Here is a 27,954-nt window from a genome sequence, read left to right on the forward strand (position 1 = left end):
ATTTCCCTATTCCCATATGGGTAGAGACTATGTCTACTTTTTGCATTTGTATCCTCAGAGTCTGGCACGTTGATAGTTTTGTTTGTTTGTTTTCTTGTATGCTGTATGGTGGGGTCACATTTCATTATTTTTCCATGTGAGTATCATGTTATTGCAGCACCATTTGCTGAATTTTTTGTTTGTTTGTTTTGGTTCTTTGTTTATTTTTGCTTGCTTGTTTGTTTTTTGGGGAAGTGCATAGACCTGGAATCGAACCCAGGTCTCCTGCATGGCAGGCGAGAATTCTACCACTGAACTAACATTCCATCCCAGGTTCTTATTAAATATTTGTTGCATGCAGAGTGAATGAATGAATTCTTGAGTGGGAAATCGTTAACTTGTTAGTAAATAGAAAAATAGTATTTCTCAAGGAAAGGAGTACACATTTGATCAGAACCTTGGAATATTTTAGTACTGCTTTAAATAATAATTATTTCATGCAGAATAAAATTTCAAGTGCACATACACACAATTTATCGAGATTTCTTAACACTTTGCAATGTATACCTCTTCCCTTTGAAGTAGAATCTAATTCTGGGTGAAAATAATGCTCCGTTTTAATAGCTTTTCAAGGTTCTTGTGAGAGAAATATTTACAATGCGTATGAGCATCACAAATTGACCTGGAGTAGAATTCTAACTGGGTAAAGCTCAGCGCTGAGTAATGGGGTCACAGTGGCTACCCTTAAAGAGACAGTATGAACTTTACCCTAGTGTGAAACAGCAGGACACCTTGGTTCACACTGAAAAGAATCAAGTAAGGGAAGGAAGTACACACATGCCACACAAACAACACCCCAGGCTACATGTCATTTTTCCCTGTAGTGATTGTGACTTCGAGGCAGAAGTGGAAACAAACAGAAAACAAGCCATTGTCAAAATTTGAAAGAAAGGGCACCTGCACAAGAACTGACTTCTGCTCTCCCTTCAATTGCTGCACTGGAAACTCACACTATTGCCCTTGTTATATTTTAATTCCTCCAATTTACACATCTTCATTCTTTTTCTGGTGAGTTTTTGACTCAAGGGAGGATAATATTCATAACAATCAGAAATTAGAAATTGGGGAGCATGGTAAGCATGTAAAACGTGTATTATTTGAATGGGACAGGCCTAATGTATTTAAAGTGTTTTTAAAAAAAAGTGTTCAGAAAGTCCCAAGACTTTTATATCTTCCAAGAGGGCCATTTTGAGTATCATGTAAGATTACTACTCCCTCTAAGATACCACTTTAGCTTTAGGGTTCAAAAAATATTAATTTATTCATTCAGTAACTATTCACTCCATAGTCACTATATATCAGGCACTGTTTTAGAAGCTGCCATTTAATGGTGAACAAGATAAACTTCTATTCCTATAGCGCATCCATTACAGTTTTAAAGATTGCCTTTGTGAGAATCTTCTAAAGTTGTAAAATCCTCTGAAAGTATATATTGACTTTAAAGATCATGGTCTGGGTGGGCCATGGTGGCTCAGCAGGCAGAGTTCTTGCCTGTCATGCACGAGACCCGGGTTTGATTCCTGGTGCCTGCCTATGCAAAAAAATAATAATAATAAAGATCATGGTCTATGATGTCAATTTTTAGAGAGGCCTGATTCTCATGATGATAGTTTATAGGGCATTCCAGATAGATGAGGTGGCAAGAAATAATGTTTTTATGCATATGATGTAGAACAGAGCTCATCACAGCAAGAATGAATTACTACGGAGAAAAAGAAAATTACTATGGAGAAAGAGTGTACATCAAATGGATTCAACCAGAAAGGAAGAGAGAGTTTTTCCCAGCTGGGTTATTTCATTCTTCTTAAGAAAAAAAATATTCATTACTGCTCTGGTTATAAAATTAATAAAGGATTATACAGAAAATAAACATACACATATTAAAAGAAAATATCCATAATTACAATATAGAGATTGTACTCTTAACAGTATTTTATTTATTTATTCACAAATAAATTATTTCTACGACTATGTATAATGAATACTTAGGAATATATTGACAGTTGACATAGTATTTTATGCTAAATATTCTATTGTATCTATTTACATGTCATTGAATAAATTTTGAAACCTGACTGAGGAATATTCCTTTATGTCATTCCATTCTATACTTTTTGTGACCTTTCCTCTTCTAGGTCAGTTGGATTGTTCTTACTTTTTGTTATTATAAATAAGGATGCAATGTATATTTTTGCACATATATCATCCTATGTTGAAGTTTGGCTTGGTAAGATTATAAGAGGAGAAATTCTAGATATGTATTGGCAAATTTCCTTGTTGAAAGGTGGTACTAATTTAAATTGTCATGAGCAGCTTATATGTGAGACTTTCACAGCCAACTTGCGCTCTAAAGGGTTCAATTCTTTCCCATCTATTCTCAGGTCCTTTTAGCAATAAGATTGCCATGTAATTGGTATAAGTAAGCATCCATTCCTATTTTCACCATTAGAGAAATCTGGAAGAAACAGAGTTGGGATTGGGCCTTGAGAGAAAGACATCAATTTAAAGTTGAAGTTTTTCCAAGACCTTAAGGGAAGATGTTTTGTCAAGAGGCAGAGGAGTTGAGAATTTTGGGATAAATTATCTCATTTTCTTCACAAAATGTCTTGGTTTGACTACTTTTTTACAGATGGGAAAAGGCAAGGCTGCACTGTATGCAGAAAAAGAAAAAGGAAATTAGATGTGGTAGTTTAGAGATACGTACCCAGAAAAACATGTTCTTAAACTTAATCTGTGGGTGTGAACCCTTTGTAAATAGGACCTTTAGATGAAATAACTTTGGTTAAGGTGTACCCCAGGATGGGTCTTAATCCTATTACTGGAGTCCTTTATAAGTAGAATGAAATTCACAGATATGGAGAAAACCACAAGGAGCAGCCAGAAGCTGAAATTCAACAGAACCAGGAAGAGTGCGAGAGGCCAGGAAAGGTCACTGCATGCATTGCCATGTGAGAAAGGAGTCAAGAACCAAAAATCTCTGGTAGTCAGCCCCAGGATGCCATCATTGCCTTGATGATGCCTTGATTTGGACTTTCTTTTAGCCTCAAAAGTATGAGCTAATAAATTCCCATTGTTTAATCCAAACATTTACATGGTATTTGCTTGAACAGTCAAGTTAACTGAAAGAGTAGATAAAATTATTTCAGGGAGTTTTGTTTGCAGAACTTCTTTTTGCAGCTGACTCAAATAAAGTGGTGTTAGTTTATTAAATCAATGGCAGGAGCTACTGATTAAATAGAAATAAGAGATTTGAACCTTCTAAGAGGTGGGAGTCATAGTATCAGGAAGGTAAAATGCAGAAATGCACACTACAAATGAAGGTCAAGCATGTCAGCCAGACCGCTAAATGCCTGCCACAGAGACCACTAAAAGTTAACGTTCTGAGATTTGGTCAATAAATGATTAGTCCTCAGTGAAGGAAAAGGATCATATATCACTGCTAAACAGTACAATCAGGATATAAATGTGTCCACAAGCTAGTCTATCTCCCAGATCTTTTAAATGTTTCATGGACCTATTTAAAGTAATTCACCTCTGCTTAAGTTTTAGCTGCTGGTCACCTGCAAATATCCAATTCTCTTGCATCATATCAGCCATGTCTTGGCACTGTTAATAAGGCTGTCAGATCATGAATGTACAACTCATTCATTAAATTTCTTTTAAAAATGTTTTAATATATATTAATATTTAGTTAATTAATTAAATATAATATTAATTAATATTATATTTTAATACATATTTAAATATATTAAAATTAAATTCATTAAATTTCCCAGTATTTCAATTTCAACTAGAGTAGCATATATTAAGTGACACAATAAAAGAAGAAATTCCCATCTATTTAAATATCAAAAGTGTAATCTTTAAAAAACAGGCTTAATACATAATTCAGAAAGATGGTTCATTTCCATGCTTGTGAAATCACTTTGTTGTTTCTCTTTTAATATCTTATTTTGTAATATAACTTACATCATTTCCTCTTTTATGCACTAAATGTATTTTACTTCTAGTACTGTTATATGGAATTTTTCTAGGACTGCTCCTCACTGCTGCTCACATACCAACACTTTCCTACCTCCACATTCCTTCTTTCCCCTCTCTCTCTCTCCTTCCCCTTTTTATTCATCAACTCTATTTCAAAATAATACTTACCATACCCTCTCAACTATCAGCCCTTCTGCACATCTTTGCTTTCTTACATAAAATATAAGTAAATAAAAAACAGTGTGGCCCTGTGTCTAGATTTAAATCGAGCATGCCTGGACCCTTGAGTAGCCTCTGCTTTTGCCCCCAGTCATTTTTAGAGATGAATCAGCACATCACTGCATCACCTCAAAATACAAAATCCAGCTATAAAAGCATTGGAAAGTAGGGCAGATATAACTAAATGGTTGATGGGGGACATGAGGAAATTGTTTCATCAACCATTCAGAGCAAAATTAATAAAAATCCATAAACATATCAATTGTTTTCCAAAGGAATTTGCCCAATATCATTAGGCTGATGCCTTCTCCCTTCACCCAAAGAATCCTGTTTCCGGCTGTTTCAGCCTTTATGTCCTTTGTTAGAGAATGTAATTGAATTATCTACTGGCTTCTCCATATTCATCAAGAAAGGAACCCTCTTCGGGATGCTCTTTCTTTAGATAACAGAGTCAGGAGTGGGGATTTAACCATGCATGAATGTGTTGGGGTCATTCCCTGCTTTGACTTACATACACGGGTCAGTCATACTGTGTAGAAGATCACCATGTGAAACCCCTATAGGTGAAGCAGTTTTTAGCTTATCACATCTTTGTTGTTATGGGTTTGCTATACCTACTGTTCATTTGTTTGGAAATATAAAAATAGTTGAAACTTGTGATATTTCCTCTGAGAGTCATGAGAGAGAAGAGCAATGAAGTAGGCAGTCAGAGTCTATTTCACCTTTTAGTACAGAGTTTTCTCACTTTACATAAGTATCAAAGGTGGGGGCAAAAGTTACATAGGTATATGTGTGTATGTATGTATCTATGTTATCAGTGTATGATCTATCATATGTATATATTCAATTCGGCTGCTACATTTTGTCCTTTTCATCTACATTAAAGTGTTTTGAAAGGACTAAATAAAATTGAAGATAGGCAGATATAGCTAGAGCAAATGAAAAACCTCAAAAAACTGTGTAATTATATATATGCATTTTTTATATAGCATTATATATATTTTTCATGAATGTGGGATATGGTATTACTATACCCATGTATCTGTGTGTGCAATGGCATGCATTTCTGATACCTAAGTTGGAGACTCCATGTGTGTGCATGCACATGAGTGTGTGAAGCTGTTTTGGGAAGTCATTATATGCTGCCACACTTGGTGACAGTGGCAACTTAAGTTCTTTTTCATGTCCCCCAAAGTTACTTGGAAGAGCCCTCTGAAGTCAGCTAGGATGAGAAATATACTTAATCATACCCACATACACAAAACCATAGATGCAGGAATTAATGTTTGGGTTTCTTCTGTTTAGAAAAATCATCTGCTCATTCCTCAACCCACAGGCTAATCTCAAAGCTTTATACTTCTTGGCAATGATCCTGCTCCAGGCACGCTGGCATCTTCCACCCCAGAACGGGAAAGGAAAACAGTTATCTTTGATATCATATTTAAATGTTTAAGAATGTGTTTCTTCAATAATGAGAACAGGTAGTAATGTTTTTTTATAAAATATTATAAAATTTTATTGGCAGGATATGTCAGAAATGAAATTTATTATTATCAAGCACTAATAAGCAGTTTCCATTTTGCAAATCATTCTTTTTGATTATCACATCTGATGCTTAATATATGACTGATCCTACTGAAAAATTAAATTATGGCTTACGAAAAAGGGCAACAGTTTGAATTCCAGAATATTTAAAATTTCAGCAAGCATAGCTTCATAAAGTTTTCCTTATTTGCTCTGGCTTCAGAAAAAAAATAAAACAAAACATAGAGAATCATTGGTTTGGATCACAAATTATCTTTCATTTTTGTATAGCCCTTAGAATATCCTCATTAGTTGTTGATAAACAAAATACATATTAATCATGTGCTATTTTAATCGGTGCTTCAGAATTTTAAATATTCATCATTTGGATATATGACTTGGATTCTAGGTAATGCAAAATTTTATGCTCATTAATGGCTTCACAATTGCTTACTGAATTAATCCTTCTACCCATCATCTTTCCTCCAAATTTTAAGCAGGACAATTATTTTTCCCCCTAACCATGCAATTACTGCCCCTTCCTCATTCCAACCATTACCTTGCATTTGCCTACAATAGCAGTAAATATTAGACCTGAAGAACTTTCCTTGTACTTCTCTACTTTTTTAGATAGCAGACCTAATAGCAGCTTAATTTATTATTCTGATGTAAATGGGTGAAGGTCTGAAAATAATTGTTTTTCTCTGTTCCGTAGAATGAAAATAATTTTTGAAGGCCTTGTAAGAGAGAGTGCTGGGAATGCGATAACCTAAGGTAAACAGCTTTGGGCCTTACCTCCTGCTCAGCTTGAGCTGGAGGACACTAGGAAAAATGTAACCTGCTTCTGGTCCTTTGGATTTCAGAAGAGTTGTTCTACAAATAAATATTGTTTACTCTTATAGAAATTTTTTTTTCTTTCTCCTTCTTCTCACTGCCTCTGTGCTCTGAGCTTCCGCCAGCTTGCTTTGATTTCCCTATAGGTTACCAGAGGTTTTGCATCAGTGAGAAGCTGATTGGAGTCACTGGGAGCTGGGAGTCTGTGAAATGTCTCTACTGTCAGCACTAGTTACCAAGACAGGAATGCCTTGCATCCTTGTAAAGCACCAGAGTTATTGTGAATCTCACAGTGGAGAGACCATGAATCTAGGCCAGCGCCTTGAGGGGGAGGGAGGCTGCTGGGTATAATGATGCACTGCACTGCTCTTTCCAGCTCTCGAGGAAAGTAGTCCCATTAAAAAACCACAGCTTGAGAAACGTTGCACTAGAGGTTATCATTTGGCTTCAATGCAAGTATTAAATGAATATAAGCTTGGGCCAAAATTGTCTGGCAGTACTCAATTCTCAATGAATCAAAATATGCTTATATTGAAGTTTCAGGATTATCATAGAAATAGAACCTCAAAATATTTAATTTCTTGCAGAACACCCAAAGAGATTCCTCAGGGAGCACTCATTTTGGGAAGTACTGGTTATAATAGAAAATAATTCTGGAAAACACATTTGTCCAGGTTTCAAGTCCAAACTTGACCACCAGCTGGCTGGATGACCGTGGGTAAGTTGCAATCTTAGTATCCTCATGTGTAAAATGTGAATAAATCTTCTCTGGGCTGCTGTGAGGATTAAATGAGACAGCACATGCTAAGGGGTTAGCCTAATGCCTGTTCATACCATAAGTACTCAATTAATAGGAAGTCTTTTTCATGATGCTGAAAAAATTCTGAGGACAATATTTAATTTACAAGACAAAGGAGACATTCTCAAACCAGAAGAAGTTAAAAGTGAGAACTGCAAAAGCTTCAGGGGAAAAAAACCAGGTCTCTTAACACAGTAACTAATTATTGTGAGCATTGTTCTATTATGCAGCCTGCCTTAATACTAATTATTCTATAGCTGTTTTGTGTGTGCACAACTAATGAGCCTCCAAGCATGGAATTTGCCAAGGGAGATGAAAGCCAAAAGCAGATTCATGGTATGAAGTAAACCCTACAAATGTTATAGTTCTTAGTTCTCACATCTGTCCAGGGTAATTAGGACCAAAAATTCTCTAATGAGGATGGGAGTTAAAAACCCAGATAACGACTCTTCCAGGTGAGTGTATGGTGTCTTAGTGGGGATTTCTCTCTATGCTTTTTAATCCAATGAAAGGGAATGACGTATCCTAGTGAGGCAGAGAAGGACAACTTAATTGGACACATCATTCATTCAAGCCAATAACATTCATGGAGTTTCTGTCATAGAGATGCAGCAGCTTACAAAAGTGAACAAGATGTGGCTTCTGTCTTCAGGGGTGTCAACGTTGAGAAAGGTAAACATGCACTCAGTAGGCCTAAGGGATGCCTTAAGCTCTCTCCCAGAGAAGACCGTGCCTGAGGCTGGGGAAAGGAAGCCTGGCAAGTTTTAACAGTGATCTCCTCTCTGGTCTTTGAACAAAACTCTTTTTGGTTTCAGGGACATTGAACTCCCCTTTCTCTCTCTGTAGAACACTAGTATGACTAGCTCCTTCTCTGTCCCCAAGACCAAGTTCAAAATTTACTTTCTCAAAGAGCTATCTACACTAGGCCTTTCTGGTCACCCAATAATGTGGCGCTATTTAATTTTCAAGATCACTCATTTTGGTTTGTATTATTTATTTCTTGTTGTCTTCATTGTCTATCCACTGCCAACACTAGAACATGGTAGGAGGGAAGGAAATGGCTTTGTCTTTTTCACTACTCCTGTATCACTGGCACTGAAATTGTCACCTGCCCCACTGCAGGCTCTTAATTAATTTGATAAATAAATAAATGATCCAGAAACAATGCCAAAGGACCCTACACTTCTCTCTTCCATAGAAGCTTTCCCTCAGCATGGTACTTACTGTAGGTTCATTGAGGTCACTATTGTATCCCTGGTGCTAACTCTACCACGTAGGAGTCATGCAAAAATATTTGCTGAATGGACATGCTAGGTTTTATGGAATGAGTAGAATTGTATGATGTGTAGGGGATGGAAAACAGTTCCAGGTTTGAAAAAACTGATAGCTGGATAGATAGGAAAAATACTCAATATAATCCTTTAGCTGGAAAATGCTTAGATTAGTCTTTAGTAGCTAAAAAAGAAATGTGTAGTATAATCACTTCACTCAAGCAGCCTTGAAGTTCTTTTAAGCATAAACAATCTTTGTTGAAATAATTTGCTTTTGGTCTAATCTCAACAGCAACAACAACAAAGTTGCTCTCTGTTTCCAGAAACCCTTCTTTGCTCTGCTTGCAGGAATGAAACATCATATGAACTAATATCAGTACCTCCCTCCCTTTTGGAGGACAAGATCAAAGGCCCAAATGGTCAACAAAGAAAGAAGGAAGGGCCTACCAGATAGCCCTACCAGATAGCAGGATATGCTGACCAAACAAATGAAACAAGTGACTGTCACTCAATTTAAATGAATCCTATGACTTTTACTCAGTTTTTTATTTTTTTCTGGACCTTTGACATTTTTTTATCTGTTTGGGTTATAAAAGCCCAAACCACCCTACCCACTTCCAAATGGTCATAGAAAGATTTTTTTTCCCTCCAGTTTCATGATGGTGATGCTTCAATAAACTCACCTTCTCACCAAAGCAAAGAGATTTGTTTCTCTGTTTGATGCAAAATCAGGTGGGCCTGACTACGTAGGACTGTGTTTTCTGACAGTAACAGAACCACCAGTTCAGAGAAATGGGTGTAGAAGAAACCATGACCCATTTAGCCATCTCCTGGAATTTGGTAAGGCTGGGCCAGAGCTCATGAGCTGTGGCTGGAGAAAGTGCCAGACCAGGATGATGTGTGGATGTCCTACTGAGGAGTCAGACTCTGGTTCTGTTGCTGATGGGAAGCCATGGTAAAAGGAAAATTTTAGGAAGAATAAGGGAGTCCAACTATCATTACCCTTCTCAGATGAGAATCTTAGATATCCGTGTTGAATAGTTCCAGTGTTATGAGTAGTGCATTCTGCCTGAAATCGGGTCAGACCACCTTGTGTTCAAATCCTATTTGCTCTATAGCCTCAGGCTAGGTATTGAACTTCTCCAAGCCTGTGTCCTCAAATGTAAAACTGGGGATAATAACAAACTATTTCACAGAGCGTTTGTGAATATGATGTGACACAGTATATGAACAACGTACTAGACCATATTCCAAATGTACTTGGCTCTCAATAAATATGATTTTTATTTTTGTAATTCCATAGTTCTCCTTTTGCCTGAAATGGTTCTGAGGTATATACTCATCTCAAGAAATTCATTGAATGACAGGAAACAATAGTCTTAAGAATATTGGTCACTTACCAAGGATTCTTACACATATTACTTTCATTACTTCAGTTCATCTTTATAACATTGCTATGAGGTATTCGTTGTAGACTCTAATTTCCAAAAAACAAAATAGAATCTTAATAGGGAAGGGGCGGAATCACATCTTCTCACTTCAAGTACAGCATCATAAATGGAAAATAAAATACACATGTTGAAAGATATTTCCATAAGCAGAATAAAATAGGAACAACAACAAAAAAAAATGCTTGAGACCCACTGAATAAGAATGCTTTTCTCTGATCAAGAATAGCAAAATTCCCAGAAGGTGCCCCATGCTGCCTCTTTCGGGTCAGATGGAAGTGTAGCAACCTCAGCGTCGCCACGGGGACTCTGGTGGGAGGGAAGCGGTCCTGCACTGGCCTGTGGTGGGATTCTGCCCCTTCACCTCTCTCAACACAGTTAAAAGTCTGTCAGCCTAGCAAAGCCCATTTATACAGCGCTGCCATGCTCATTCCTAAGGGATGTCAGAGCCCAGAAAATAGAAGGAAATGTTGGGGAACTTCTTTTATCTTTAAAAAGAACTAACAAAAGAATCCATTTAGCAGGGAAAGAATTGAGAATGCTGGGAATATCACTTTACTGACCCCCTTTTCCCTTTTAATAATCAGCTGCCAGTGCTGTCCTGCCCACAGCTGAGGAGAGCCATTGCCTTGCTCTTTAACAGTTGCCGTTCTTTTGATCTTTAAAGATGTATTGTCAAACCTAGCAGACGGCTAGGCAGCCATCCAAAAAAAGAGTAGCAAGATGGCAAGATTTTTAGAAATAGCTGGGAACTCATAAAAGGAATTGGGGTTATCCGGAGCAGTGAAACTTAACAACGATCTGGTAACGGCAGAGTGTGAATAGGTGTACAGGATGGCAAAAGAGGGATTAACACCCATTCCCTGAACCACCTGAAACACAGACATTCAACCGGGTGTTCCCCATTCTTCTGCTCCCCAAAACCTGAGAATTCCCCAGGTTGCCAGACAACCTAGGAGGCCAACACGGACACCCTGCTGGCCTGTCAGTATAGAAAGAGTTTCATAATACACCTTATATATGCATCTTATTTACAAAGCAACAACTAATAATTTCCATGCGACCAATGATCCAAGATCCTAGACTGTTCCTAGATGATCATTAGGCATAATCACCTGTGGCCCCTAGGAAACTCGGAGCTCATGTCAGAGCCTCCCAGACAAGCCTCATCCTCAGCTTACACCCAGTGATCACTACCACACAGACAGCTGCCTGGAGGATGACTTCCTCACAGATGGGTCCATTCTGGCAGTCCTACTTGGTTTAGCCATCTTCTAATTCCACAGTGAGCCCGTTCTCCAACGAGACCAACAAGAAACACTTGTGGATTGGAGAAGAGTTCTCCCTCTGAAGGATTCTTTGCTGTCGGCACAAACTGAACCATATTTCCAACTTTTCACCCTCACCCACAGCTCAATTATCCTAGATTTTTCCAAATCTAAAAGCTTGCAATTGACCCAGATAAAAGGTTGCTGGTAACTTCAATGAGGAAAGATCTCACTCTCTATAATGGGGTACCATAGGGTCCAAATACAGGATTACTATCAGTAACTTTTTCTCCAACGAGTGGAATCAATGCCTCATCTATCACAATGGGAGAGAGGGTTAGGTCTAGTGGTATAATTCAACACACTCCAATATTCCTAAAATGAGACTGTCAGATGTTTTAGATTATCTCAGTAAGTATCAATTCAAGCCCCTTTCAGCTTCTCCTATTATGTTTATAGAATCCGGGAAGTTAAAGAGATATTTCCCAAACTCCCTTGTGGCAGGATTTTGTACGTGACCTAGGTTGCATCAGGCAGACCCACTTAAATGAGATTTGGAGGTATAAGTGAGCAACCAGAGGTAGTGGGCACATTTGGGGAGATTGGCTGTTCTGGCAGGGAAGGGGAGAGAAGGGTCTGTTTTGGGGAGGGCAGCTGTGGTGGGGTTTCTAGTGTCTGAGTATTAGCATTGCATGTACTGAGCAGTGGGTAATTTCAGGAGAGGGACTCCATTAGAGCAGTCACACATGGTGCGATTAGACATTTCTCATGGATCTGATGCTTTGGACTGCATTACTATTCCTGGCTATGCAACTTCAAAGTCAGATTCTCTGACTCTCCTGGAAACTTTGTAAGCTACATAATACCCTTGAATAAACAAACCCTTTTCTGCTTAACTAGCTAGAGTGGACCTTGCTGCATCTAAACACTCTGACAGAAACAGGGTCTTAATTTCCTTTCCTGAGAAATTTAAATCTCAAGTGTCCAATGTTCATCGACTTTTCCCCTCTGGGCTATAGCAGCAATAAAGGAAATTCCCAGTTATAATCGTTCAGTCAATCAAATGTCCTTCCCCAAATCAGTCCTGCCAACACCCAGAAAAACTGCACTCAAATTATGCATCTGCCAATGCTTATCTATGTAAGAATATTTTCCAATTTTCTACCTACATAAGAATATCAGTGTTCTCTCTTCTTCTAAGTGTATAATATAGAAATAGATGATTAAAAATTTTCCTCAGATTAAATGGAAATAAATACATAGAAATCCTGAGATAACGGTTTCTAATTTGATGCATAGTATCACTGAAAGTGTGGACTGAGGTTAGAGTATACAGTTTGCACAATATCCACAGAGCAATAAAAAGGACCACTTCTAGACTCTAAGAGTTAATGCTTTTAGACTGGCTTGTGATGAATTTCAAGGCAGAGTTTAACCAAAATAGGTGCAATATTTGGGAATATTCTAGAGTTTAGATGACAACTCTAGATATTAAGCCCCCAAAGTAAATATTTTAACTTTTTAATTTTACTGTTAGTAATCAAGTCACAAGGATATTTTTCAGCCTCTCCTTAATTTAATGCTGGGTTGGACACAGCCCATCCAACATCTATCTGCTCCATCCTAAAATTTAAAATGTGTTTTCTATGTAGAAAATCATGAATTTTGCTTATTAACCACCTACTATCTCCCACAACAAAAACATCCAGTCACTCAAACAAGAGTGTTTCTTAAAAGAAAAAAAAACAACAATATAACCTGCTCATATCTTTGATGAGAAAGATACAGCAGAAAAAAAAATGTATTTTCTGGCTGTGAGCTCAGTGACCAAATTTTATAAAATAATCAAACTTAAGTGTTCCACAAAATACTGATTTTCCTCAAGACCACAGTATACTGTGCTGTCATTTTGGAAAGTCTGACAGCTATGAAAAGTTCCTTTCCTATTTTTCCAAAGTTTGAAAAAAAAAAGGCAGAAAATGAAGTCAGAAGAGAGCAAAACCTGGAACTTGATTCTGCTACTAGACAAAAGAATGAATTTGGATAACTCCTTGGTTTTCTCTGCCCTCATCTAACCCAAGGGTTAGATCAGGTGATAGGTAAGATCCCCAGAAGGTTCACCATTTAAGCATTGTAGACATAGAGATTTCTCTGCTATGGAATTTCATGAGTTTATAATATCCAGAGGCAGCATGATGCAATTGAAAAAGAAGAGGCGTTTTGGTGGTGGACTGAGAATTCTGGTTCCACCACTTATAAGCTGCAAGACCTTGGGCAAGTTGTTCAACCTCTATGAGCCTATGATTCTTCATGTATGGAGTGGGACAAATAAAATCTACTTCATAGGATTACTTTGAAGCATAAGAGGTGACATTCTCTTATCACAGAGTCAGATTCAAAAGTAGGCATTTACTATATATAAATCCCCTACCTCCTTCTATTCTCTTCATTTACTGAATTAAAATAGGAGAAAACATTGACCACTTATTCTTTCCTGAATAAAGGAAGAGGATAATGTATAATTTGAGAAAAGATGAGTTAAATGGCTTCTTTACAGTTCACCGGTTTTTAGTGAACCACAGGGCATCAAGAGAAAGAAGGATTTAGTTCACAATACCTTTTCCCTTTAACATTCATTCATTATACAAATATTTATTCAGCAATGACTATATGCCAGGCCTTGTTCTAGACACAATGGATGCAATGCAGAACAAAATGGGCAAAGTCATTGTTCTCCCAAATCTTTTATTCTCACGGATGTTTTCCAGAAGAGCTTTAGAAATAATATTGTAGAAAATGTCTTCTTCCATTTAATAGTCATCTTGCATGTGAGCATTGGGCTCTACAAAGCTCATTTTCTCCTATTTCAAAGGAAAACAAATCCCGTGGATGTTAACTTATATCCATATGTGATTTAGGTAGGAAATTATCAGGGCACAAAAGGGAACTTGAGTATGGAATTAATCAATTATTTTCTCCATCATTTATTAGGGATCAGGTAAGTAAGTTAACCCAGTGTCTTTCAGTATTCTCTATAACAGTATCAACCTGCAAGAATATATGGGACTTTATATGGAAAATACCTAGTGCAAGGCATGGAATAGAAACAGAATAATAATGATTACACTAATTCCATTTTACTATTATTTGCCTTTCCATTTATCAGGAAAAAAAAAGAGTTATTTTAAGATTGGAAACTCACAGAGGGAAAGCTATAATGCCCACTCGTGGTTATTTGAGAAAATACACAACCCACACATGACACCTGTTATATTTTACTTCAACTATGTAAAATATGTCAAAGAAAGTATATGTAAGTCCCATTAAGAAAATCCTCCATCTGATAGATCTCTCCGATTCAACTCCCACTATATGCTTATCCTTTGTGCAGAGTGTCTGGTCCCCTGGCACCATTCATATAACCTTCCGTTGCTCAAAGGGAAAAGATTAGTTTTAACAAAGATATGTGATGGTCAAAGGGGAGGGTGCATTTTAATGTCCCATAAAATGTATAACGAGTAGTTTTATGAAATAAAGCTCACAGAGAGCAATCCCATTTTAATTAATCACATTCCTTAATTTATTGAAATGCATATTAATTAAACAATGTTTACCTACTTGAAATAATATCACTATGATTTTTCAAACTGAATACCTGAAGTAACATTTAACTTTCATTACATATTACGAAATGGGCAGATTTATAAAGTTGAAATATACACCAGTCAACTAAGAGAGTCTTAGACATCTGAAAGGGTCTTTCTTAACCACTCCCCACTTTGCCTTATTTATTCACCATCTGCCTCACCATCCCCCACCTAATCACTCTAGCTTCAGTTTATCTCAACCATAAGGAACAAGAAGGAGGTGGGGAGGGAGGGAGCGAGAATGTCGCCTCTCTGTCAATGGATTCATACAAAAGCACTGATTCTTAATTTCGGCTGCACATTAAAACCATTTAGGGAGACTTTAATTTTTAAAACTGCTGATACAGATTTAATTGATCTGGGTTGTACCTGGGCCCTGGGATTTTCATGAGTTGCCCAGAAAATTCTAATGTGTAGCCAAGGTTGACAACCACTGTGCTAGAGCATGGGAACTACCTTAATTTCCTTTCCTTTTTTTCCCATTCTATATTTATCCTGAGTGTTTTGGTGTGGTAGCTGAGTTAAAAGTATATTAATTTGAAGACTCTATCTCTGAGTTCTTCCATTTTTGGAAATGTCTTACATTTTACATAATAGATACGGCTATTAATTTTTATTAGACGTGTTTTTTTTTTTCTGAACAAGTGGCATTTGTAAATTTGGCACAAGCATTTGCTGCACTAATCCAGCCTATCTTTCATGCCTTCCAAATGCACACAACAACAGAGGTTTGCATAGTCTGGGCGTGATAGATTGAATCCTAATATCCATTATGGGCAGGTCTAGCCTGTATCTAGACATTCTTAGGGTGGAAGGTATCATTTCCATGATGACTCCATCAGAGGCTGCACCCTTCTGACAATCAGGAACAAGCCAGAAATACCCATTTCTAGAGTGTTTTTCCCCTTATTTTCATTTGCTGAGGTTTTTATAGTCATTTTCCTTATTTTCCTCCTTATAATTATGATTAACATGAAATTTCAGGTCGATCTTGGAGCTCAAAGTTAAGCAGAGACTAAGGGTATTTACATTTAGAATCTACTGTGACCCATTAAATAAAAGAGTTTAATACCCTTTGACTTCCCTGAGCTTGGATTTGGTACGAAATCATGGTCATGATATTTATCTTTTATTTATTTTGTCCAGAATAGAAAGATGACATAATTAAAAAATTCCTTGATGAATGTAGTTGGTAAAATAATCCAACTTAAATTGAAAGTATAAGGAATACAGAAACTATCAAGTGTGCAGTGGAGAAGAGAATAAAGTAAAATAATGTACCCAATTTCATGAAAAGTATGTATCTGGAGTAATCCGGGAGAGTCCTGATTTAAAATTTTCTGCCTCACAGTCCTGAGAGGTCTCTTGATATCTGTCAGGATGCAAGTTTGGATTATATGGTCACCGCACAAAAACTGCCTTTGTTTATTGGTACTAGGAGACTGTACCCATCTCTCCATCTGGGTAGAAGTCTTTAATTTGAACTCATCAATCCCCTGCTAAAAAGCACTTGTGTGGTGTTCAATATGAGACTTTTAAAATCATTTCTTAAAATAATTTGCCTAAAATTTCCATTTTGAAACTTTAGGTTTTTCACATATGAAGATCCTGTCTGAGTCGACCAATCTCTTTGTATTAAAAGTGCGCTAATTCAGCAGGGACCCACCTTGAGGTTTGGACTTGGTCAGCTTTCCACAGGGCTTGGAGATGGTGACGGTCTTCTGGCAGTCGGCATTGTGGAGGGCTCGTTTCAGACTTCCAGTTCTGGTCTTCAGAGCGGTATTCAGATCACACTCTCCCCAGGCCTGGAACTGGTATTTGCACTCCGCTAAAAGCAGGGTCAGACCAAAGAGAAATCTTTGAAAGATCCTGCTGAAGGGCCATGTTATGAAAGACACGGTTTTGTTTTTTCACTTTTTATTTTGAGATAATTGTAGATATCCATGCGGTTGTAAGAAATCATACAAAGAGATCCCGTATATACTTCACCCAGGTTCCCTAACTATATCTATGGTATAATATCACCACCAGGATACTGGCATCAATGCTACCCAGAGAACGTATTCAGTTTTCACCAGTTTTACATGCACTCATCTGTGCGTGTATTTGTGTGTATGTGTGTGTGGATTGATTTAGTTCTATGTACTTTAGCCACGTGTGTAGATTCATGTAATACTAGGACTGTCAAAAAACAGAATGGCCCATCACAGGGATCCTTTGTGTTATTGTTTTAGAATCACAGCCACCTCCCTCTCTTCTCCCCCTGCTTATCCCCTGGCAACCACTAATTTGTGCTTCATCTCTTTAATTTTATCATTTTTTAGAATATTATATTAATGAAATCATACTGTAGGCAACATTTTGAAATTGTTTCTTTTTTTCATTCATACAATTTCTTTGCTATCCATCCAAGTTGTCATGTGTATCAATAGTTTGTTACTCTTCATTGTTGAATAGTATCCCACAACAGAGGTGCACCACAATGTTGTTTATCCAGGCACCCACTGAAGGACATTTGAGTTGTTTCCAGGTTTAAGCTATTACAAATAAAACCGTTGTAAACATTCATGGGCAGGTTTTTTTTAACAAAAATCTTCATGTCTCTGGAATAAATGCCCAAAAGTGCAATTGTTGGGTCATATGGTAAGATCTTGTTTAGTTTTGTAAAAAACTGCCATTCTCTTTTCTGTGTATTGTTTTACATTCTCACTGGCAATATATGAGTAATCTAGTTATTCTGTATCCTTTGCTAACATTTGGTGTTATCCTTGGTTTTTTTTGTTTGTTTGTTTACTTTGTTTTAATTTTAATCATTCTGATAGATATACAATGATATCTCATTGAGGCTTTAATTTGAACCTCCCTGATTTTAACGATGTTGACTATTTCTCATGTGGTTATTTTTCACCTGTATATCATTTGGGGTGAAATGTCTTTTCATGTCTTTTGCCCATTTTCTAATTAGATTGTTAATTTTTTAAGAGAGAATTTTGAGAGTTCCTTATATATTCTAGATGCAAGAGCTTTAAGAGACCATTTTTAAAAACTTTTTGCAGGTGGGTCTTTAAAGTGTAACATATAGAATTTAAGTGCAAGAAGTATTTGATCTTCACCATGCCTTCATAGACCTTATATCCCTCAACTAAAGTTATTGAGGGGGGAAAAGAGCTATGTGTGTATGTTCATACTCCTTCTTCAGTTGTCTACTGACCATGATACATTTCTATAGAACAACAGGGAGGATATTTGGGGCATTGTGTCCCAGTATGGCTAAGAAAGATAAAAAGTTGACAATGTGGAAGAAAGAGATTGGGGCTTCAACAGTGAGTTTAGTGTTGTAAATACTGAGAGATTCTGCCTCATAGAGACTGGCTATGGTCAGGAAGAGAAAAGTCTATGAAAAGGTGCTGTGAAAAGTCCTGCTGGATTCAGTAAGTAAATCTATGAGACAGTGCGGAGAAAGGGGCTGGGGAGGGGAATTCGAAAGACAGAGAGGGCCCGAAAGCAACACACAGAGAGACATGGAGAAGGAAAAGAATAAATACAAGCGTAAAGAAAATAAAAGAAACTGAGAAATAGAAGAAAGAAAGAAAGAAAGGAGAGGGAAGATAGGTCAACGAATATTGCTAAGAGGGATCATAGGTATAATTATACCCCTACTGGGTAAGACAGTGGTTCTCAGTCAGGTGTGATTATTGCCCCTCAGGTGATATATGACTTTATCTGGAAACATTTCCTTACCATGAGTGATGGAGGGGGAACGCGTTGCTACCGGAAACTACTAATGGGTAAAATCAGGGATGATGCTAAATATACTAAAATGCACAGGACAGCGCCCCTCCCCCCCAACAAAGAATGATCTGTCCCAAAATGTCAGTATTGTGGAGGTTGAGAAACCCTGGAATTAGGAAAAATGTCTGGTCACTTTGTGTCTGGTAAAATAAGCTTATTTCAAGTAAATGGTTGTCAATCTCAACAGATACACAATGGAAGAATTTGAGAATTGTCTCAGAGCAGGAGATTGACTCAATAGGACAATGGGGTGGGACTTACCTCCAAATTGTTTCTTCCAGTTGCAGGGGATCTTACATCTCTGGGTCTTCATGGTTTGCTTGCACTCAGCTCCAGTCCGAGTGCCCTCCCGGGTGCCCAGCCCACAGTCCCCACTGGTGGGCACACACACGCTCCACTGCCAGTCCCCACAGTCAGACTTCTTCACTTTTTTTTCTGGAAGGAATAAAAGAGAAATAATCAGCTTGCAGAAAACTCAATAACTCCTAAATGTAACCAAGTTCATCCTCAGCACATTAATTATAAATTCTATGCTTTTATCTCAACTTTCAGTGCCCGGTAACTATTAAGAACTTGACAGGTATCACTTTAATGATTAAATCAATAACTGACCAAGAGAAAAGAGGAAGAAATTAGAACTGATATTAATTTAGCTTTTACTATGTGTCTGGGACTGTGCTAGGTGATTTACCTACATTTCCTTTCAGAAGCAAATATTTCTATACAAGAGATGGTCAAAAGCAGTTGAGCCTAGAATATGAGAAGTATCTATAAGAAGCAACAATTTGTCAAATTAGCCCCTTCACTGTAAGTCACTGCACCCTTCTCTGTATTGTATATGAAATGGCATAATAGAAATACAGTTAATAAAGCACATGGAGAGACTCCTGGCTCCACAGCCTACATCCTGAGTGACATTGGGGAGATGTTTTATCCTCTCTGAGCATGCATTTTCTTTCTGTAAATCTGAAATTAAGAAAAGTCTTTACATGGCTCTTTTTGAAGGAGAGAGGTAACATAAGTAAAGCATCTGATTCCTGGCAAATGTTCCATACCTAATAGTATGGAACTGCTCATGTGAATATTATTTTCCTGAGCATCATCATCGTCTATATTCCAGAACTTACAGTGGGGGGAAATGAGAGGGAATTTTGCACAAATTCCTCTAAATATTTAGAAGGAAGGAAGAAAAGAGAAGCAGTGAAAGGAGAGAGGGATAGAGGGAAGGGAGGGATGGAAGGAGGAAAGGAGGAAGGAAAAACAAGTAATTGAGCTAGATGAACATGACCAATGAAGCATTTTGCCTTCTCCTTACCTGGTTTCTCTTTCTTGCCTGCTTCAGCAGTGTCCACAGCTGCCAAAATGAAAATGAATGCCAATAAAGCAGCTGCAAATTTTCGACGCTGCTCCTGATACTGTTGGGACTTCATGCTAGGAATAAACAGAGAAACAGAAGAAAGTGGCATCAATCTAAGCCAAAAAAGAAGGCTCACTGAACTCCTTGATGAAAGGCTCCACTTTCTATTTCTGGGATAGTAGATCTCAGGAAGATTTATATCTTGGACAGAATTTTGTCTTTTTTTCTCCAGCAGTCACTGAAATAAGAGCTTTTGTGCAATCAGTCACATATTCAGTTACAAAATGCAGTACTTCCCCACATACAACTTCATGCAACCAATTGCTAAATATGACTTAGGAGTTGTAGAAGTGAAAGAATGTTGATGATGTGTCTGAGCAGATTCCTACTCTAAATCTTGCTGATAGAGTGGCTTTGTTACGTGAATTACTATAGCCATCTTCAAAACTCCTGATGATTTCTACAATTGACCATGTTGTTGCAGTCCCCATGGATAGTTTAAATGGACAGAATAAATGGATTATTTATATATGCATATGTTCACTGTTTATCTTAAATGCATTGTTAATGACCAACATCTCTAACTTTTTTATCATTGGCCATCATTGTTATCATCATCATTCATTGATAAACCACAAAGTGAAACAAAAGAGAATTAGAGGTAGAACACTGGTGATAAATATCAAATGCACTTGTAAACTCACAAATGCTGAAAAATCTCTAAATTCTCTGATATACTGAAGAGCCTTTATATTCACTCCTAATTTGAAATTTTTTAACATTTGATATGAACAAAAATCCCAAGATAACATGAGAAAGACTCCCCTAAACATGAAGTCATTTGTCACAGCCAAGAAATGATGTGCTTTTCTTGCCAAAGCCCAGTTGAAGTATCAGTGCAAGCCCCAGGACATACTCACTTCCCACACCATACTGAGCCATCGGTTGCAACAACTCACTCAGCAGTTACTTAACTCCATCTGCTGTGTTAATGGTATTTTATATTCATATAAATATGGAAGTAATGACATATGGTCATTAGCTTCGAGGATTTTTTCCAGAAATGGTAATAGATTGGTTAGATGTTTACATATCTCTTAAGTATGAGTAATAAAACTCTTTTGAAAGACAGTTATTCTCTCTTTTATATGGATGGGACTGGGAGCATTCTGTTCTACAACCTGCTTTTCTCATTCCAAAATATGTATTAAATGATATCCTTGTCATTGAATTTGTCTCCATTTCTGTGACATTGGAAATGCATCAGTTAGTGTCCTTTTGTTCAACTGATGATTTCAGATTTCATTTGTGGATGAAGCATATTTCATTTATCAATTAAAATTAATATTTTGGTCATTTTGTTCTTTCATTGAATCACAAACTTTGATTAACTATTCACTATCTCCATCACTTTCTATATTCCAACATTGGAAGCACTGTTCTTTCTCCTGACACTGGCAGTCAGTCACACAGAAAGTATCTTTTAATTCTTGAGACTTCCCCTATGCCTTCCATTGGGCATGAATGGCATGAGAAGTCAGACCAGACTTAGCACTTGGTAATTCTTCTCAGAGTTGCATGCTCTGGTACAGCTAAACTACTAGACTTTCTATCATATCTTTAAAAAAAATTTTTTTAATGGCTAGGTATAAAATGAATCAAAGTGGAGATCCTCTGCTGCTTTCCCCAAAGGCTGTCTGAGAATTTAATCTCAGTGACTATTCACTTGGAAAACAGATACTTTTCATTTGGATTATCAAAAGAGTATGTTAACTTTCCAATTTTAATGTATTTCTCTCCAAGTTTAAATTGTATTTTTTACCTTTAAAAAAATTACACATAAATACTCGGAAATACTTAAATAGTTGTGAATGAGATTATTCAGAAATACCCACTGAGAAAGCACAGCACTTGAGAGAACTTTCTGACCAAGTAGTGGGTCTGTGTTGATGCTTCAGAGCCTTATAAACAGCAGGTAGAGTATTCAGCCTCAGATCCTACCAATGAAATGCTGTTACTTTGCAGAAATTGAAAGAACTCTACCCTCCATAAACAACACAAGAACACACACACACGCCCCTTATCCCATAGTTATTAACTGAAAGATACTTCAAATTATTGGCTAGTTTCACGTCGTTGAGATCTTACTTTCATAATTATTTTCAAAAAGCTTTCTTTTGAATCGAGATAAATTCACTTAATTTTAAGGGAAAAAAATTCATGCTGGCCAAAATTTCTCAGCCATCTTAATTTCTGAGTCAAAGAGAGGTCTGCAGAACTAGATACCTTAACTGAGGTCTGAGCTGAGTGGAAGGAAGGGGAGATAGGAGTTGAGATAAGAGTTGGAGATTTAGTAGAATGGAAATGGGCTCTGCCTGCTTCTGTTATTGATTAAGGGCAATTCAGAACCTTAAGAGGGCACATGATGAGTTTCAACTCTAAAATGTTCTAAGGGAAAATACATACAAGTCCACAAGTGTGGTGAGTCTCCCGTGTAAAATATGTAATCAGCAAAAGGTTGTTATTCAGAATATCTTTCTCCTCCTTAACTTTTCCTTCCACTTTCTCCTGTTTTGTCTGCCATGCTGCCTAAACCTTTACTTTGATAGTTTATGTCGCCAGGTAGAGAAAATGAAAACAGAATAATCAAAAGGAGAAAGTAAGGGGGGTTAGAAAAGGGATGATTAAAATTATTTAAAAATTCAAGTGTGCCCAAACAGCACTTGATTAACGTGGCTGATGCCTCACAGTTTTAGTAAATATTTAAGTAACTGTTATACATGTAGATAACAGTTCTCCCGGCTTGTGTTATTAGCAAAGCTGATTGTTTATTTGTCCTTAGCACCAAGTTAAGGCAAAAACTCTCACTATATACAATTTAAGCCTGCCTGACTTCCAACAAACAGGCTGCCAAATGAGTTATCTGGGTCTTAACATATTTCATGCTGAGGAAAATAAAATAGGAAGGAAGCTGGTTAAATTGACTCAGTTCTTTGCAATAATTTACCTATTTTTCACTTTCTTCTCTTTTTACCACCCTCTTTCTTCGTACTTGCCCTGATGTATTTAATTTCACAGGGCTTAACAGTTAAGACTTTCATAGATATATGACGATGCCTGGAAATTTTTATTATCTCAATCGCTAATATATTTTGAAGTCAATAATCAAAGTAAAATAAAGCTAAAGAAACCAGTTCCTAGGGGAAATGTGTTAAATAATGAAATTTTACTCTCTTTTCTAGAGAAATAGCTGATCAGAAAGAGAAGACATCTTCCCTTTCCTTTAGCATTTTAATAAGATCCAGCATTTTAAAGATGGTAATGGTTGGTATAAACACAGGACCAAGATGCTGGCATCTGCCCTTCAGTGACTGGCTTGGTAGGAATAATATGGATTTTAGAGGCAGAAGCTTCAGTTCAAATTTTACTTCCTCCATTTATTTATGAGGGAGTGTCCTTGGGAAAATCAGCAAATCACAACCATTTGAAACTCCACTTTGACATCTGCAAAATCAAAGTGATTATATCAACAACCCAAGAGGCTTGTTGAAAAGATCACAAGTGGCATCTAAGTAACCCAGAATATTAGGAAATACATGTATTTTAAGTGCTAAAGTTTAGTACTCCCTATGTCTTTATTATTAATCACAAAGAAAAGCTTCATTTTATTGAAAGACAGCAAGCGTTATACTTTGCATAATTATTTAATATTACACAAAAGCAAAAAACATAAGAAAAGAGATGAGATAATTTAATTAAGGCTAGCTAAAAGCTTGTTCAAGTGACAAATTCATTCTGCCTTTTGACTTTTGGAAGATTAAAACAAACTCAAGGATTTTCTTCTCCAATATTTCCTTTCAGTTCACTGAAGCCAAGGGATCCCATGTTGAGAACTAGGAAACAGGTTGGTGCAATTTAATCAGTATGAAATGAGAAGAACCATCTCACTTTGCAACTCTATTTTATGTGCTTTGTGTAGTGAAACCATTCCACCTCTCTTTGTATTTCAAGTGCCTAGGACATTATATAGTTGTTGTTCAGAAAAATGTTTGCTAGTGAAAAATACTACCTAAACATGGCATTAGAGAGAGGAAGAAATATTCATGCTAAAATAGGTCTCAGCCCTTTGTGGGTACCAAAGGATACACAACTTGCTCTGAAGAAGCTGGGCTGGAAACAAAAACTGTTCTAAAGCAGTATCATACATGCAAGAGTAATGCAGACGATTTGTGATGCTTTTGTATCATACGTTATACAAAACTATACTTTTCTAGATATTTTACGATCTAGTTGCTTAAATTCCCATGAAATAGTAATTTTTCACCTTTTATTTTAAAATAAACACGAAATATAGAACAATCAAACAAAGCATAGCTTAGTAGTTTGTTGTAAGAATTTTCTCAGTCATATCAGGTTTTCCAAGTTCCCCATCTCTCTAAAAGTAATTTATATAATATTTACTTTTTTGCATTTCTTTAGCGCTTTATTAAGGTATGTTTCTCTGTACTCTACAGACTTGCCAATTTTATAAAACTTGATGCCTTTAAATTTTGATATATAGGATCACTCATCCATCTTTTTCTTTTTCTTACTTTTTGCTTGCAAAACCCAGGTCATTTAACAAGTGACGTGTCACAGGATGGATTTTACTCCATGCAAATTCATGTTGCAATTCAACAATCCTTTCTTCTTCCTGCAAATTAGTAGCTGAATGCAAAAGTCTAAACAGACTCCAGAGCTGTACCTTTGGCAAGAGGATTTTGGTTCTTTCATCAGGACCCACATAATATATGTTTTTTTCACTATTTTGTGATGTTAGCAGCCATTAGTTCTCTATGCTTATTTGGCGGGGTTTGCAAAACAGTGGTATTTTAATTCTATCCTTTATGTTTATTTATTACCTGGAATATTTTCATGAACTGTTTCTTCCATCTAACATTTTGTTTTCCTGTTTTACAATTCATAAACAAATGTAGGATAAATGTGTGTCTTTTACTCTTTATTCATCTAGATTTTAAGATAATTAATTTGTTCCCTAATGTCAATAGAATATAACCAATCACATTTCTTTGTTAATGTATTATGAACTCATTGATGTAGTCATATTTGGTGGGTTTTAAGCCACTTTTTACTGAAACTCAAATTGTTCCATTTCGGGCAAGTGTGAACCTCATCAGGTTGGTTCCTGAATTCTTTTGGCATGACCCATGGCATCTTTGATACAGTTCCTTGCTACCTGGTGTGCCAAGGTGTTTCAGATCTCTCTTACACATTTCCAGCCCCAGAGCTATAATCAGCCATTCCTTCAAAAGCCCTTGTTAATTTTAATGGGAAATGATCTTTCAGGACCTATATCTGGACATTAGATGCTCAATGTTACTGAGTTGATCTTTTTCTGTGAGCAGAACTAGGGAAGGACAAAGGAAATAATGGAATTAAATATCATCAAATTAAACATTTGATTTATCACACATACATCAATCAGGAAATTATTCATTTGTTTAATCAATGTACTTATAGTGTTTATTATATGCCAGGGCCTGTTTTAAGCAATTTACAAATATTTACTCATGCACATGTTACTATCCTTTAATCATCAGAAATAGTCTATTCATTTATTCAATAATTTTTAAACTATATATATATATATGGTGCATCCATGGTGACATAAATTTTTCTAGGCATTACGGATAAGGAGTTGAACAAGACAAACAAATTTGTTGATCCCACAATGCTCACATTTAGTGAATTTAGTAAACAGCATGCAAACAAATAGACAAGTAAATAAATTCATCAGCAAGATAATAAATATCTGATTATGTTAAATTTCATGAAAAAAATTTAAAATATGATGTGAAAAAAAGAATAATTTGATGATGAATATTTAGGTAAGAGTTTAAGGATGGCTTCTGGATGAAAAAGAGCCAGTGAATTATGGTTTATTATACTGATACATATTTTGCCTCAGAGCCCCCAATTTCCACATTTAATTCCTTATTATTCTCCTCTGAGACAGTCATATTTTTACTTCCAGGCTTTTATAATTATTCCAAAATTCAGTGATTTGCCATTCATACCTGATTGACCATGTTGTCTCTACTCTTTCCTAATTCTGGATCCATTTAATTTTCCTAAGTTTGATCAACAACCAACAATCACTCATTTCTATTGGTTCATGAGTAGGCAGCCTATTTATGCCTGAAACTTACAATTTATAATCTGTACTAATATCTGATGTCATACTTTTAAAAAGATAAAACCAAACAAACAAATCATAGTTTTAAGAAATGTTTACTTATTCCAAAGTAAAATAATTACCACCATTTATTTAACTCAAACATGATATTCCAAAGTTCTCTTTTCTCATGTTCTCTGACTTGATAATATAATTGGAAAACCATTCTGACCAAAATCATATTACCTTTTCACCTCTGTCCCCATTAAACATTTCAAGAGTGTGTAGATTTATTGAAAATTGCCTTCTGCTTGAAATGTAACTCTGAAAGCTCACAGCATGTATGAATCAGAAAAGAAAAAGAAAACAAACCAAGTAACAAATATTCAATGGAAATGGGTTTGTTTAGCCAGAAACAAAAGGACAAATACTGTATGGTCTCATTGATATGAACTAACATCAATGAATGAACTTGGAGAATTTCAGTTAAGAACAGAGGCCATCAAGAGATAGAAAGAGGGCAAATTTTGGGTAATTGGAGCTGAAAGGAATGCAGATTGTGCAACAGACTGATTATAAAAATTCAGAAATCGATAGCACAATACTACCTAAATGTAGTACAATAATGTTAGTACACTCAATGAAGCTGAATGTGAGAATGATAGAGGGAGGAGGACTGGCAGCACAAATGAAACCAGACGGAAAGATAGAAGATTGATTTGAACAGTGAATAAAATAGTATTTGCAAAGTCCTCTTGGGGAACAGAGAGAAAGGGGGAAAATTCAACTTCCCCATTTGGAGAATTCCTGATATTCTTGCAAGTAGTGAGGACAACCAAATCAATAGGCCAAGTCCTCAATCGTGGGGTTTGTGAAATCTATCCCCACAAAGGATAGGCTAAACCTACTTAAAATCAGGCCTAAGAGTCACCCCCAGAGAATCTCTTTTGATGCTCAGATGTGGCCTATATCTTTCTTAGCCAACACAGCAAACAAACTCACCACCCTCCCCCTCTCTGCATGGGACATGACTCTCAGGGTTGCAAACCTCCCTGGCAACGTGGGACAGAAATCCTAGAATGAGCTAGGACTCAGCATCGAGGGATTGAGAAAATTTTCTTGACTGAAAAGGGGAAGAAAGAAATTAGACAAAATAAAAAGTCAGTGGCTGAGAGATCTCAGAGTCGAGAGGTTATCCTGGAGGTTATTCTCACGCATTTTATAGATATCCCCTTTTAAATTTAAGGTGTATTAGAGAGGCTAGAGGGAAGTGCCTGAAACTGTAGAGCTGTGTTCCAGTAGCCATGTTTCTTAAAGATGAATGTATAATAATAATACAGCTTTCACCATGTGACTATGTGAGTGTGAAAACCTTGTGTCTGATGCTCCTTTTATCTATGATATTGACAGATGAGTAAAAAAAATATGGATTAAAAATAAATAAATAATAGGGGGAATAAAGGTTAAACTATATTGAGTAGATGGAAATATTAGCGGTCAATGAGAGGGAGGGGTAAGGGATATGGTATGATGGTATGTACGCATTATTTCTTTTTTCTTTTTTCTCATTTTCTGGAGTGATGCAAATGTTCTAAAA

At 36.6% G+C, this 27,954-nt stretch overlaps 1 protein-coding gene across 3 annotated transcripts in view; it reads right to left on the minus strand.

Annotated features, from left to right (window-relative positions):
• Positions 1-27,954, minus strand: part of PTN (pleiotrophin) — a 112,459-nt gene that overhangs the window by 13,723 nt on the left and 70,782 nt on the right. For all 3 annotated transcript variants that reach the window (XM_077143404.1, XM_077143288.1, XM_077143336.1), the window contains exons 2-4: positions 20,141-20,256; positions 19,087-19,260; positions 16,700-16,861 (exon numbers count right to left, since the gene is read on the minus strand). In XM_077143404.1, the coding sequence (XP_076999519.1) occupies positions 16,700-16,861; positions 19,087-19,260; positions 20,141-20,255 (451 nt within the window). In that variant the 5' untranslated portion in view covers position 20,256. The remainder of the gene's footprint in view (positions 1-16,699; positions 16,862-19,086; positions 19,261-20,140; positions 20,257-27,954) is intronic.

The sequence above is a fragment of the Tamandua tetradactyla genome, chromosome 1 (assembly GCF_023851605.1).
Source record: "Tamandua tetradactyla isolate mTamTet1 chromosome 1, mTamTet1.pri, whole genome shotgun sequence".
NCBI classification, from domain to species: Eukaryota; Metazoa; Chordata; class Mammalia; order Pilosa; family Myrmecophagidae; genus Tamandua; species Tamandua tetradactyla.